Source organism: Rhamphochromis sp. 'chilingali' (assembly GCF_963969265.1).
Source record: "Rhamphochromis sp. 'chilingali' genome assembly, chromosome: 8".
In the NCBI taxonomy this organism is placed as follows: Eukaryota; Metazoa; Chordata; class Actinopteri; order Cichliformes; family Cichlidae; genus Rhamphochromis; species Rhamphochromis sp. 'chilingali'.
Window position 1 is genome coordinate 6,060,602 of NC_137935.1, and position 14,821 is coordinate 6,075,422.

Here is a 14,821-nt window from a genome sequence, read left to right on the forward strand (position 1 = left end):
TATTGTATCATAGTTTGCATTGTTCTGACTAGCAGTGTCCTGCAGCTCCCTGTGAGCACTTAATGAAAGAGGTTATGGTTTAATGTCAGAGCAGAGAACTCACAGTTGTCAAATATGATTTTGCTCTAATATGCACCATGTGGCGCTGTATGTTTTCTGTGATTGGAGGGTAGTGTCACTGCAGCTGTCACCCCAGCCTGCTCTCTGCTCTGCCTCGGGAAAAAAGCAGCAGAGATACAGATGTAATTACTTGACAGAACAGCAACACTGTATGAAAATGTGACAATTTCATAAAACCCACTGCAGCAAGGGTAACAGATGATACAACACACAATACTGTGCACAACTCTTTAGGCACAGATGTTGGCAGCGAAGCATGGTGAAGCATCCCGCTGTTTTAGTTTTTGTTGTTTTGGGGGTTTTTTTGCAGAGAGCGTGTCAAAACTAGAGACTAGAACTACAATTAGATCTTTTATCATGCAAAATAATCAGATCGCTTAAGTTCATTCTGTAGCGTGACAATGACCCCAAACAGAGCCAGAGTAATAGCTTCAGAACATGTACTGAATGTGCTTTATTAAAGGGTTTTATCAGACTGTGATTTACGTTTACTTCACCTTATGTGTTCATTGTTGAGTAAAAGCTATTGATACCAATTATTTTTATACTATATCCTCACTTCACAGTGAGAACCAAAATCTGTTTCTTCTTTCTTTTGTACTAAACATGTTCTCACACTCTGGAGCCATTTTGGTAACATCTCCAGGCACTTATTTGTCCAATTATTTTTAAGCTATATCTATATTAACTTTAATTTCAGTGATCATAAAAGTCATATACTAGAATAAAAACAGTTTTAAAGTTTTAGAATAGAATAGAATAAACCTTTAATACTGCACAGATGAGAAATTTGGGTGTTACCCAGCTCTTATGGCAAGGGGAATATAAAATATAAAATTGAAAAATTTATAAATTATAAAATTTGCTGACTTTGCACCAAAATAAGGTTCTATGGTCTATGGTATGGTTTTTATCTTTCTATCTCCATCATTGTTTCATTGCTGTTGCAGAGTAGATTTCAGGGTGCTGTTAGCGCCAGTGTCCTTCTATTATAGTGATACTAAACAAGGCAGGAAATTATATTTTTATTCTACAAAATGAAATGAATGTATCTACTCTGCAGAAGTGTTTGTGAATTTCAACAGATCGATTAGCTTGCTGCATTATATGTATGAACTGCATTTTTATCAGTTGCAGTTTCACCATCTCAGTGCCTAATGCTTCCCTCTTGTGGTGTCATGGTGGTTAGAAATAAATATGATATGTTATATGAAGTATATAATAAAAGCAAAGGCTTCACGTAAAGAGGGATTTGGACTGCTTTTAAGCAGGGTGACCTGCAGTATCCCACTGATTAACAGCCTCAACTGACACGTTCATGATGACTTTTGCTTTGTTCCCATTCCTCAGATCAATTTTCCCTTTATAAGGTTTGCTAAACCAGATGCTATATTTATGCTAAAAGTGGCCATAAAGAGTAAGGTCAGAAGGAGGAAAGGTAATACAGCAATGAAGAATAAAGGAAAAGTCAAAGACCGATTCCAGCTTTAAAAGGGGGATGGTTACATTTGTTTTTTTTGTACATAGATTTATATGAAAAAGATGATCTGATTTCTGGCAGCAAATGGCACATGCAAAAAAGCATTGGCAGGATAAATTCAGTTAAAGGGGAAAATCAGTGCAAAGGTACAGAAAAATACTTATATTAGTTTGGAAATCAACAAGCAAAGAAATCCAGATAGATGTGATTTTTCCCATTCAATAGTACTTTTAATGTGCATAGTTAAAAATGCTTTTGATTAATTTTGTCAGTAGGAGTAAAAGTTTGATGATTTTTTTCTCAGTGTTACTGCTCCATTAATAATAAGTGTTTAATAATTAATAATAAGTGAATCCATGTTTTACCCCAATGTTTCCACCATTCCTCTCACCTAACCCTCATTTCCTCTTCAGGCCTTGCCTTTCAACCACACACACCCTCTACAGCATATTAACAATATCTGAAAGTCATGTCCTTAAGAAATAAGAGGGAAAAATCGAGTTAAGACCCAACACAGGACCTGAAAGGTGCATCTAGCCCTTCAGCTGATTCATCTACCGTTTGCTGAACCCTTGTCAGAAATTGTTAGAAGAAGAAGCAGCTATTCTTAAGGATGGGAAACTCTTGATTGATGGAATCTTGAATATAGAAAAGTAACAATGGATTTTAATCCACAATGTAATGCCATTTGGAAAGCATATGATTGGCAAATGCATCATTTTTCAGGATAGCAATGATCCCCAAAACACTGTCAATACAGTAAAAGTATACCTGGATAGAAAAACATACAATAGAACAGCATCAGTCATGGCTTGGCCTCCCCAGAGCCCGGACCTCAATATTACTGAAGCAGTGTGGGATAATTGTGACACAAGAACGGAACAAAAGGCGGACAACACCCAAAGACGAGCTCTGAATATCCTTCAAGAAGCCTGGAAAACTGTTCCTGTGGAAATGACAAGAAAACTAGAACTGAAGAATAACAGTTACAATGCCAAATATTGACTTTCAAGCTTGTTATAGTGTTATAAACTCTATTTTACGTATATTTCCATTTATGTTTGCACATGTTCAAATAAATCATTGCCCCTGAGGCAACGAGGAATGGCTAAAGATTTCTGCCAGTACTCCATAACAAACATTAACTAAAAGTGTTTGATAAATGCATTCTATTTGCTTTTTTAAAAATCACAAAGTGAGAGATTTTTTTTTATTTAAGTGAGCATTATGTTAATGTTTTAAATGTCATGGCATAGGATCAGATAGCTTCAAAGTAAATTATATTTTGAAATGTACAATCCCTTAAACACTGTGTCCTGATCTTGAACTAATAACTACTGAGATCTCAAGTCTACTGCATAATAAGACAAACAGCACCATTTAGAAAATGTCTTTTTATTGCAAGTATTCTTAATGCTTTGATGTTTTGTACAGATTTTCATATTTACAGTGATAATTGGTATTCCTCTAATAAATAGTACAACTGAAAGTCATTCTCTAGCCTACATGTTTAAATACTGCACGTGCAAAGTATGTATAATATGTGCTTGTCCAATAGATATGCTGTCTTAGTAGCTATTTACAATGTTACATAAGAAACAAATGTGGGATCCAACCACCATGCTACTAAAGAGACACTGTGCGTTTCCCCTCCAAAACAAACCATCCACTTCAGTGATGGAGTCATGCAATCATTCTACTGGGGTGAAGACAGTTTAATTACAGCATCACTGCAATAACAGTATCCATCCCAAAAAAAAAAAAAAAAACATCAAATAAAATTTTAATTATTTCTAAATAAGAAATTCGTGATAAAACAGTTTTCCAATTAACCACTACATAACAGTAGTGTCTAGTTCTTTTTTGGTAGGAAATGTCCACCAGTGCTGTAACGTTTTCAAAAATAATAGTAAAAGAAAAAAAGCATTTTGATGAAAAACTAAACCAGCGTGACCTACTGTACAAGTTTGTTTAGGCTGCTTTTGCAGCAGTGCTCTTTATGAAGTCTCCAGGGTGCGATAGTAATAAATCATCTGTGAATGAAACCTTTTACACGTTTAAAATCACTTTGTCTGCCATAGGCAAGAAATCTGTTCCTATAAATACACCGTTTAATTATGTGTTCGCATTGCAAGTGCTGCTCTGCCAGAAGTGTAGGTAGAGCAAAGTCAACCTATACATTATACATATCCTCATATTTGAACATTCAATATCAATATATTTTCCACATATTGTGAATATAACGCTGAGTCCTGCCTGACAGCACATTCCCATGAGTGTGCAGAGAGGGAGAAACACGCAAACACCGTGACGAGACAAGAGCACGGCCAGTGTGATGTTACTTCACCTCTAGATGGCACTATTGCACAAACCTACAACCTTCTGCATCGTTTCACTGGAATGGATGACAGGTACAGTGCAAAAACAATAACAGGAACAAACTGAGTCCGATATGATATACATATTTATGCCAAAAAAAAAAATGCCCGTTTGATCTTGTGTTTCCATGTAGGAACAGGGAAAAATGTCTATATTGTGTTGTCTGGTTCACCTCGGCAGAGTTCTATGGCTTTGGCAGGAGGGTTGAGAGGAAACAGAAAGGGCCTTTACCGCCTGCACCTGGCATGTTTGTGATGAAGCAGCCGCCTCTACTCCTGCTGAGCCTCCTCCCTGTACCTCTGAACCCGAGTGAGCAGAGAGCACCGACGGTCATGCACACACACAGATACTGTACACTTCAACAGACACTGGAGACATTTCAGACATGGGTTACAGTATTTACAGAAGACACTGACTTGATCGCATGCACTTGATAATAGGGGTGTTTCTGACCCCTGGGGGGGAGTCAGTGCAGGAGTTCAGAGCTGTCCTCGGTGGGAGAGGAACCGTCAAATTATTCAGTGCTGTGAGAATGTTTGTACATCGCCTTAGAGAGTTTGTTTTGCCTCCGAATTATTTAAGAGTGGCACGATTTGACTTCTATCGCTGTAGTCATAAAATATAGTCTTCATTATGGTGAGTACTTGAGTCAGTGAGTCAGTGACATGTTTTTCTTCCACACAAGTTGGGTTCTAGCCTTGAAGCTGCATTTAATGTGCACATGATTACATTTTTCTTATTCTGTCTATTCTGCAGCCAAAGGGCTGCAACTTAAAACTGTTATTAGTATCAATTAATTTGCAGATTTTTTTCTTCAAGCGGTCAGAAGGTGTGATCTAAAACTGTCATGTCCAGGGAAATTTCCCAGGATCAAACAGATACAGAGAGCATTATGCATCTTTAAAGAACAGAAATAAAGATCTAGTTATCTAAAACAAGAGTACGAGTGGACTCTTTTAGTTACTCTTGCTGTGAAAAGTAATTAAAATCAATAAGGATTTTTTAAAAATAGTTTATAAATCAGAAGATTTATAAATCAGCGGACTCTGTACAGTTTTGGTTCTGCAGATAATCCAGTCATGTGTGACTGGATTAAGATTAAAATAATGCAAGCTACTTTCAGCTGCTCCCTTAATCACAAGGTGTCACTGCAGCAGGTAGCTCTACATGTTCGATTTGTCAGTTTTTCCATAATGGATGCTCCTCCTGACGCAGCCCTGAAGGGACTCAAACCTCCTCCTGGGATCAAACCTGAAAGTTTTTGTTTAGAAGGCAAATAATGCATAAAGCGCTACACTGTGGAGCCACCCAGATTTAAGTTAATACAGCTGAAAAATCTAAGTGTACCTTGTCAATTTTGAAAAACCCTTTGATTTTAATAATATATACCACATTTATGATGATACTAAACTTTTAAATTTGGGTTTTAGAACTGCTCAGCAATTTTTCACAGCATTAAGAAATCTTTAAATTGATGTGGGGTGATTTAAAGGACAAGAAAAAAAACAAAAAACACCCAAAATTCAAATGAAAAAAATCCACCCTGAAACACTTTATCACTCTCTTGGTGGTGACTTGTCTTTGGTTGGTTGTATTCTTCCTAAACGAGTTATGATGACGATGCCACATGATGGTGTCACAGATGTATTTCCAGATCATAAAATCTTGGTTAGATAAGTATTTAAAACAGTGATATGTTAGGGTTAGGTAGCAGTCCCTTGTCATCAAAGAGTAGCAAAAGACATGGTGCTGGAACTCTGACATGAAGCCTGAATGCTTCAACGCCACAAGACATTTTACTTTTAGATTAAAAGGCAAGATTCAAGTTTTCTCAGCTGGAAAAACGTCTCGCCACTCTGATTCTACCATTATCCTCGCTATTTCCACCTACACATTATGACACAGTTGAATGCAATGGATTCACACCTGTATACCACACACACACACACACACACACACACACACACACACACACACACACACACACACACACACACACACACACACACACACACACACACACACACACACACACACACACAGTACCTAGAGCATTGGAGGGTGGATTTTTTTTCTGTAAATAGGACTTTTTCTTCACACTCTGCACACTGTTCACCCAACAGTGTCCAGGAAGAGGAAAAAATAACATATTTCCCAATGTTCTCTGTTCTTTCAAAAGACAAGCCCGGAGTTACCATATAACATTTCAGATGCTTGACTGATTGGCTTCTAGGGCTGATGAACTGATGCCAGCACCTACTAGCCCCCAGAGAGAGTAGTTAGATGGAGTGCTGGAGTATTATAACGTGAGAGAAGCTGTGGCCTGTACAGATCCTCCTGCTTCAGTGGTGGCAAGCTTTGCCATCATCTTTTCTCAGGAGCACTAATAAGAGGGCAAATATTTCCTTCCTTCCTTTCTCTCCTGGGAGCCAGACTGCAGCCCTGATAGCTCGTGAGTCTTCTGGTGGGTGACAGATCAGCAGAAGTGCATCACTTTCGGCTGCTGGGAAAGCGAACAGCTCTTAACTCCTGCATCGTTGTCGGATTTTTTATTTATTTTTTATTACACCAGGGAAACAGAGACAACAGTATGTTATGTGTAATGTCAGCCCTTGAGTGTCCCTGTCAGAGTAAAGGGGGAGGAGTCCTGCGCGACTCCTCATGCTGGCTTCATGGTTTTATTGGACATCGGGTGGAGACGTGGCCCTCGTTCAAAAACACTAAAAACAATTTTAAAAACAGATTTCGTTGATTATTTCGAGCGTTGCTCCTTGCAGTTCTTTTCCAATCAACAGGGACACGACCTCACCCACTGGCATGCACATGCAGGCTGGCTTGTTTCCAGCTCACAGTGGGCACAGCTACTCCATGCCATTCCTCAGCATCTGATTGGCTGCGATGAGCATGACACTGATGATGAATGCCATGGCAAAGGCGCAGATGAGGCTCTTCCTCACGCACGTCTGACGGTTCTTCTTTGAGGGGTGAACTGAAAGAGATGTGAGAAGCGGACAAACACAAATGAAGGACATAAATAAAAAATAAGCAGATTTAAATGATGGTACCACTTTTGCTTCTAATAAGACTCTGGATAAATCATTTATTGTGCCCAGACAACGATAATGAAGAAAAACAGAGGGCTCACTGACACACATCAGACTTTCAATGGTTTATTTTGCTGTGAAGTGTTACTTTTTCAGCTCATTGGTCAACACTTCTCTCCCAGGAAAGATTAATGCCATTCAAAGCTGAATAGTATTACAAAGTGCCCTAAGATGCTTAAAATGTAAGTCTTGCTCTGTTGTCTTTTTTGTGGTTTGGTGTCGAGGATAAGAACTCAGCTTGGACCAAGAGCAAAGGATGGTCCCACGTGGAAAGAGTCCGGATTATTAGAGGGCAGATGTTGAATTCTGGGGCTTGGAGGAAAAAGATCTGAATATGAGCACACCCACGCACAAGAAGCATTCAGGATATTGGCTTTTCCTTCTTTTTTTCATCTTCCTCGCTGGTCGCCTTGCCTCCGTTCCTTTCTTCCTCATTTCCTACCTCATTCCTTCCACTCCTGGTTTGCTATGTGTCCCTCCCTTTCTCACTTCCTTGTTTCCTAACCATCTTCATCTTTTCCTCATATCCGTACCATCTTCATCGGCTAACAAACAAAAGATTTCCCAGCTTGACCCCAGAAGGACACACAAATCCTTTGTGGGTTGCATGAATATTTAATTTGGAAAAATCTGCCAAATCAAATATGTGGTGACTCCTGAATAAGAGAGCAGCCAGTGGTAGCTTCTTCATCTCTCTCTCCATCCCTTCCTTCCTTCCGATCTTCTTCCCTTCTTTGTTTCCTTCCCTTCTTTCTTGAAGCCTTTCTTCTTTAATTTTTTTTACGTCTTCGTCCATTACTTCAGTCTCTTTGTGAGCTTCCTTGTTTTTGTGCCCTCTCCCTTCCCTTCATTCCCATCTCTAGCATTAATTTCCTTCCTGTCTCCCCACCTTCCACATTTCCTTCCCAGCTTCCTCCGTTAACTTATAACTTATTAACAAACCTACTTCGAATTGGGTTCAGCACATAAATATAATTTATTGTGAAATGTTTTACTATAGCCGAGAACAAAAGAAATAACCCTGAGGTGTGATCTCCCATAGGCCATGACAAGGAGAATTATTGCTCTGGATCCCAGCTGAAAGAAGCAACAGAGAGGCCCACTAAGCCACAACTCAGCGGTCCAGACATCACAGCAACAGCCAAATTTCACAAAACAGAGCCCAATTAGTCTAGCGGCTTTAAAGTGATAGGAGAATCTTTAAGCTAAAGATTGGATTATTTAAATAAATAGCATGTATTCTAACATTTCCTTTTAACTCTGTCAAACAGGCTCGCTGTACCTCGTTATATATCAACTCTTTTCCTGAAGCACCTTTAAATAACTCCTTTACATGAGATATTCAGATAAAACCAGCAGAAACGGGTCAGTAAAACCCAAAGAAAAGTACAGAACATGGACTGGAGGAGAAAAACAGATTTTTAAAAAAAAGTATTTTTAATGATTTCACCTATTGTGCAGCTTACCAGAGGGGAGTTTCAGAGCTCGGGGGCTCAGACTGAAAAACCCACCCAGTCACCTTTAGTCAGGAACACCAGATTCATGGCTAATATAGTCTAATACATGCAAAAAAATCCTAATTACCTTCTCAAAGGTAATAATTTTCTTTTCTTTCTTTCATTTTAATTGAAACTGTCTGAAAGGTAGTGATTCGACTCTTGAGCCATTTGAAAGCTGCAGTTTGTGCTGTTTTTTAACCGCATCACACTGAGAGAAGGTTTTAATATTTTTTCTACTCATTCACATAAACAGGAAGGAAGAGTATTATTGTATAATAATGAGCAGTGAGGGGGTATAATGTGTTTGGGGGAGATTTCTGTATTTCATCGAAAAACCTCAAACTCAGGATTTTAAAATCTCGTCTCCATAAACCCTGAGTTTAGACTAAAGGACAGGATGCTGAACTGAAGGTCATGAAATGGGATTTCAAACTGACACACATTTTCACAACAGCAGGCCAGGTTTTTACTTCTGGCTCGATCAATTTCTTTCCCTGACCAGTTATTTAGCAGCTCATCCTCCCTGCAGTGAGTGAAATGATTTTCCGGGCCACAGTAATTAGGGAGGCTGAGCCAAAGACCTGCAGACACACGGCACTATTCTTAACTTTCACACAAAAAAGTCATCAAAAATGCTTCTTGAGTGCTGCTCCAAAGAAAATGTGGAATGTGGGACAGAAAAGGCTGCATCATTTTTGGCTGAGGTGGTTTCATTACTTGGCAATTTTGAGCTGAATAATTATTTTCCAGGCTTTCAAATTTATATAAAACATTTTATCCACATCTTAGACCACAAACTGAAATGCCAAGGTTACATAACCCAACACTGGGTGAGTGAAGAGTCTAAATGTGGTTTGCTCCTTGTACACAAACAATTTAGGGTAGTTTTCTAAGAACAGATCTTTTGGCTGCTTCTTTTGAGGAACAGCATGCTGACACCGACAGTTACTCACATTCACAGTGTCATCTGTTAGACATTTGTGTCACATAGATGGAAATTAAGGAGCTGGTAGAGAAATCACTCTCCGCTCAGTATTACCCTCCATAAACCTGTTTCCCTAAATCTTAATCTACTGCTGACACAACATGAAAGTCTTCATCTGTTACAAAACAGCGCTGCTGGCAGGTGAAATGATCTTTAATTGTTTTGCAGTTTCAGTGGAGAAGTGCACCATGAGTCTTCAGACAGCTAAATCTTCCTGTTTCCCATTTTTTCACGACTTCCACCATCTCTCTAAGCTACTATTTCTTAAAGACATTTTGGACAGTGGAAATTGCAAGCTGGAAGTGCTTTTAAATCTTTTTCATAGCCTTCCCCGGCTTTGTAGTCATAAATTTGCTTTCTTTTAAGTTCTTCTTCTTCTTCAGAGGAGCCTGTGATTGTTGAATGTTACCACAACGTCTGAAGGCAGTTTATCCCCAACCAGCTCCAAACAAGTCAATTAAATCTTATGGCGTTAATAGAGTTCAGGGACTTTACACATGTCACAATTTTTGTTAAATCAGTTTCGTTTAAAGTCTTGCTTAAACAAAATCTGCCCAATCTTTCACATACATCTCTGAGGATGAGCTAGCAGGGTACAAATGGAAAGAACATGTGTTCAGCTGCTGGACTGAAGATGGGAGGAGAGTTGTGGTCTAGACAATCGTTCTAAGTCCAGTCAACTGAATCCAATGTCGGCCTCATAAAACACCTCTGCAGCCGCCCAGCCTAATGATACAACTGCCAAATATCCACAGAGGACTTTCTCCGGGCCACTGTGGTCTCAAGGTAATAAAGTGCTCGGTGGCTTAGTGGCTGCTGACTAATGCATTCATCCTTCTGTCCTTATCCAGCGGGGTAACTTTAGCTGACATCCATACTGTGTTGGTTTAATTTATGACACTTCCACTTGTTACTGTTGTGATGCTGATTTCCAAACTGCTATTAAAAGACAATCAAAGAGCATTTGCAGACTATGATGCAGTGATTCTGTATTTGTTTGTATTTGTTCAGCTACTAGCAACATTTCTTCTTGTTCAGTACTGAGAAGAATCAAAATACATTGACTCCTGCAGAAAAGTAAATGTGTGCTTGACTGCTTGTAAACACCATGCATTTTTAATTAAGAAAGTTTAAGAAATATTGAAAAGGTAATAGATTCCCAACCTCATGGCTACAAAAGAACGGTGGTGCAAAAGTATGATTTGTCACAATAAATATTATAAACATATTTGTCACAAATTAAATATGAGCAGGTCAGGCTGTAGGCTGCAGTTGAAGAGTTGAGGTTTAATAAAGCACACAAAATGCTTTAATAATAATAATGGATTGCATTTATATAGCGCTTTTCGGGACCCCTCAAAGCGCTTTACAATACCACTATTCATTCACTCTCACACACTGCTACAGTTGTAGCCACAGCTGGCCTGGGGCGCACTGACAGAGGCGAGGCTGCCATATGGCGCCATCAGCCCTTCTGGCCATCACCAGTAGGCGGTAGGTGAAGTGTCTTGCCCAAGGACACAACGACCGAGACTGTCCGAGCCAGGGGCTCAAACTGGCAACCTTCCGATTACAAGACGAACAGCCAACTCTTGAGCCACAATCGCCCTGAAGCCTTTAGCAGAATCTGTGGTGCAAAATGGTGATAAAGGCATTAAAAAAGGAAAGCGAGTTAAAAGAGAGTTTTGAGGGCTAAACTGGGAATTGCTGCGTAATTTAGTTGCTTTTTAGTTGAACCTGTTAAATGTGTTCCAGGGGGATTTTTCTTTTATGCTGAAAGCAGCAACAACAACGCTGATATTTTGAAAAAGTCAGAAATCACACCTTACATAGCGCAAGTGCACAAACTAACCAGCGTATGCAATATAGAGATTCAATCTATATGCCCTTAAATCTCCACACCTGTGAGGCAGCTGTGACATTCATGGATCGCAGTTGATTTCCACACTTGCAAGTGGCACTCTGGATGGCTGCTGCAGCTCCAGCATGTTTCTCCGCACTTTATGCTATTGGTGCAGTTTGTTCAGCAATGAATCAGCGTCTGGTGAACTTCTATGGATCAGTGGTTACATTTTTTTCCAGTTGTTTTTCAGCCTCCCACCATATTGATCCAGAACGAGGAAAAGCCAGAGGGAAATCAACTGCCTCTTGTGCTACCTCATATATCAGAAAGCTGAAGTAATAAGCACAAGTGTAGCATGATGAATCGTATTCAGTATGAATCACACCATGACTTGATGTATCGATTTCTCCATGACTGAGCACTTTTTTGGTGTCCCTGTGTGGCAGGTGGTACTTGAAGACCTTGGGCTCAATAGATTCTGCAGTGGGCAGCCTTAATCATAAACCTAGTAGGGTCATCATGTTGTCATCACTCTACACCAGTTTTAAGAGCTTGATAAAGTGCTTGTGCAATCTTTGTCCATTCTCAGTGACACCAGTGTTGGCCTAGTAAATCCCTTTTTTATTCACAGGCACGTGTGTTTGTGAGAGACATTAAAGTCTCTTATGCTTCTGAGAGTCATTTTGGTCCACAGAAGAAATATAAACGGCCGTGGCTACAAAGACAAATCTCAACACATTGGAATTTAATTCACACAGTATTAACCTAAGAGACTGATAAGCACAGACTCACTGCATAACGAAGCAGGCTGGGACGCTGCTTTGGGACATGTAGAAGCTGCTGGTGTTATGACTCAGATTTCTGTGCTTCTAAAAGTCATGTTTCTGGTGTTGAAACACAATAGATGCCATTTTTTAATCTGCTTTCAAAACACACATGGAATCAATTAATTTGCACATGCTAAAATGTAACAAGGCTGAATAGACACATGAGTTTAGGTGAGAAACTGGGAAAAAAATTCCAAAACATAACTTTTTATGTGCAGTTTTGAAGAGGCTGAAGCTTTTTTAAGTGGGGAGCAGAAGATAAATACATTCTAGTAACAAAGTTTGCTTGAACATATCTCTCGCTTGCAGAGCATCTGTTCAGTTACAGCCAAACAGATGATTATTAACACGATCCCCCCCACATACATGCTCAGAACTGCCTGGCCTGAATGCCGAGTGCTGTGACAAAACACTGCCAAGTTTCATTTCATTTCAAACTGCAAATGTTTTATGCAAATTGAGTCACTTTGTGGTCTGTTTAAAATGTATTTCTCTCAGCACCCAAAGCAGAGATGACTGAAAGGGATGATTCATCAAATCTGACTCCAAACCTGGCATTTAAAAAACATTTTAAATGGTTTTGAAAGAAACAATTGCATTTCCTGTTTTTATGATAAGAGTGAAAGTCTTATAATACGCTCTGCTGCTCTGATATCCATGAATCTTGGATGGATCTTGGATAGTTCTGCAGAGTGAATTCATGTATATTTCATCTGTGCCGCTTCTAAACAGGTGACCAGCTGACACCAGTTCCCACGAAAGCCCCCAAATTAATAAATCAGCAGGTGTGCTGTGACTGTGTTGGCTTTAGATCTCGATGAGACAGATCAAATTCTTCCTGACAGAATGGATTACTTTCTCTGTCTCTACCTACACACGACTAGCCCAACACACACACACACGCCGGCATATATATATATATATCTTCGTGCCTATGTGCAAAGCCAGCTCAGGGAATTCAGCTCACCTCCCTCAAACTCTGTCTGACAGTTGCCAGAGTTTTCCTTTAGGCTTTCTTCCTCATTGATGATGATGTTCTCAATGTCCTTCATGGTGAGGTGGTCACGGAAGGCGCAGAACAGGATGTGTTTCAGCTCCTCCAGGGTGATTCTCTGCATGTCGAACTGAGGGAGAAAGAGATGAGGAGGAGATTTTTAAAAAGAAAGAGACCATTTTCCCTTCACATAAATAAGCTTGCCGTACGTGCCTGGCAGGGTAGTGCGTGACACAATCCTTCCACTAGGAGTTCCACTAGACTGCAAACCTCAATAAAACATTACAAATACAGTCTCTATCGCCCTAAGCTGTGGAGTACAAAAAAGAAAAAAAGAAATCTGAGTAGATTTTTGCTTAGGGCGACTTACAATAAGTGATGTTCCCTGTAAGAAAGGACAAAAAGTTCAAATGAATAAATCACTCTTCATGTTCCAGTACGTCCCTGTACATCTTACAGATGTCACTCCTATACATTTACTTTAATCTGAGCATTGCGTAACGCTGATGCATTGATTAAATTGAATGAGGTAGAGTTATGTTCAAAGAGTGGCTGATTTATGGTTCTGTTTGAGTGTTTACAGACACACCCACTTTTAAACCAGAGGTGTCTGAAGGTCAGATCAAGAAGATCTTGCTGGCGAGCGATGCTTTGCTGGAAAGCAGTGCTTTACTTAGGAGCAGTAGGATAATTTAATTTACTTTTTATTCTGCAACAAGAAAAGCTTCAGAGCCGGACTATGATACAAACCTGACTCATAATGAAATCACAAAGAGCAGTGTGTCCCGAGCCAGTTGCGAGGACAGCGAGTTCCTCTGAATTCGTCTAAACGCTTGTATAAACTCACTGATATTTACTTTCAACAAAGGCAACGTATATTGTTCCTATATTGATGTTGTGTCCATTGTGCACACTGTAGGAATAAAAATTTGGTAACACTTTTAGTTTATAGAGCTACAGAAAAGAATGAATGGATTAAGAAAGTCATGGTAAAAGCAAAATGCATCTGCTTTCAATTCCCAGGTTTCATGTATCAGGATATTACAAAATTATTCTGGTCTTAAATTTTGGTAAGTGCAGCATCAGATTAACAACAGATAACATATTACACCATGTCATTAAGTATTAAGTATATCCTTACTGCCTCCATGGGAATTAAGACATGAGTAGCTGCCAGATGCTGCTATTCAAATTCGCTTTAATTAACTGATCATCAGCAAGTGTGATCACCTCTATAAAAGCAGATATTTTAGCAGTTTGCAGGTTTGGTGGATTCAGGTGTGTGCCAACACAATGCTAACGAGGAAAGATATCAGTAATTACCTTACAAGTAAACTGAAGTCCATCATTCTGCAGTGAGAAAGATTATTTAAGAGCACTGAGTTACAGTCGTTCAGTCTTAGTTATGCTTGATCTCACCACTGCCTTTCGACACTCTTGATTATGATATTTTAATCCAAAGCCTTCATAACTGCTTTTCATCATATCTAAGGACCAGAACATTTTATGTTTCAATTCAATTCAAAAATTGAGGGGTTCCGCAAGGGTCAATTCTTGGTCTGCTACTCTTTAAACTTTACACACTCGCAC

The 14,821-nt window shown here is 39.4% G+C and overlaps 1 protein-coding gene across 4 annotated transcripts in view; it reads right to left on the reverse strand.

Annotated features, from left to right (window-relative positions):
• caln1 (calneuron 1) overlaps positions 1-14,821 on the reverse strand; it is a 77,029-nt gene that overhangs the window by 6,478 nt on the left and 55,730 nt on the right. For 3 of the 4 annotated variants that reach the window (XM_080888972.1, XM_080888973.1, XM_080888970.1), the window contains exons 5-6: positions 13,205-13,361; positions 3,000-6,968 (exon numbers count right to left, since the gene is read on the reverse strand). In XM_080888972.1, the coding sequence (XP_080745098.1) occupies positions 6,841-6,968; positions 13,205-13,361 (285 nt within the window). In that variant the 3' untranslated portion in view covers positions 3,000-6,840. Of the gene's footprint in view, positions 1-2,999; positions 6,969-13,204; positions 13,362-14,821 lie in introns of those variants that run through there. The other variant, XM_080888971.1, reaches the window with a different exon arrangement.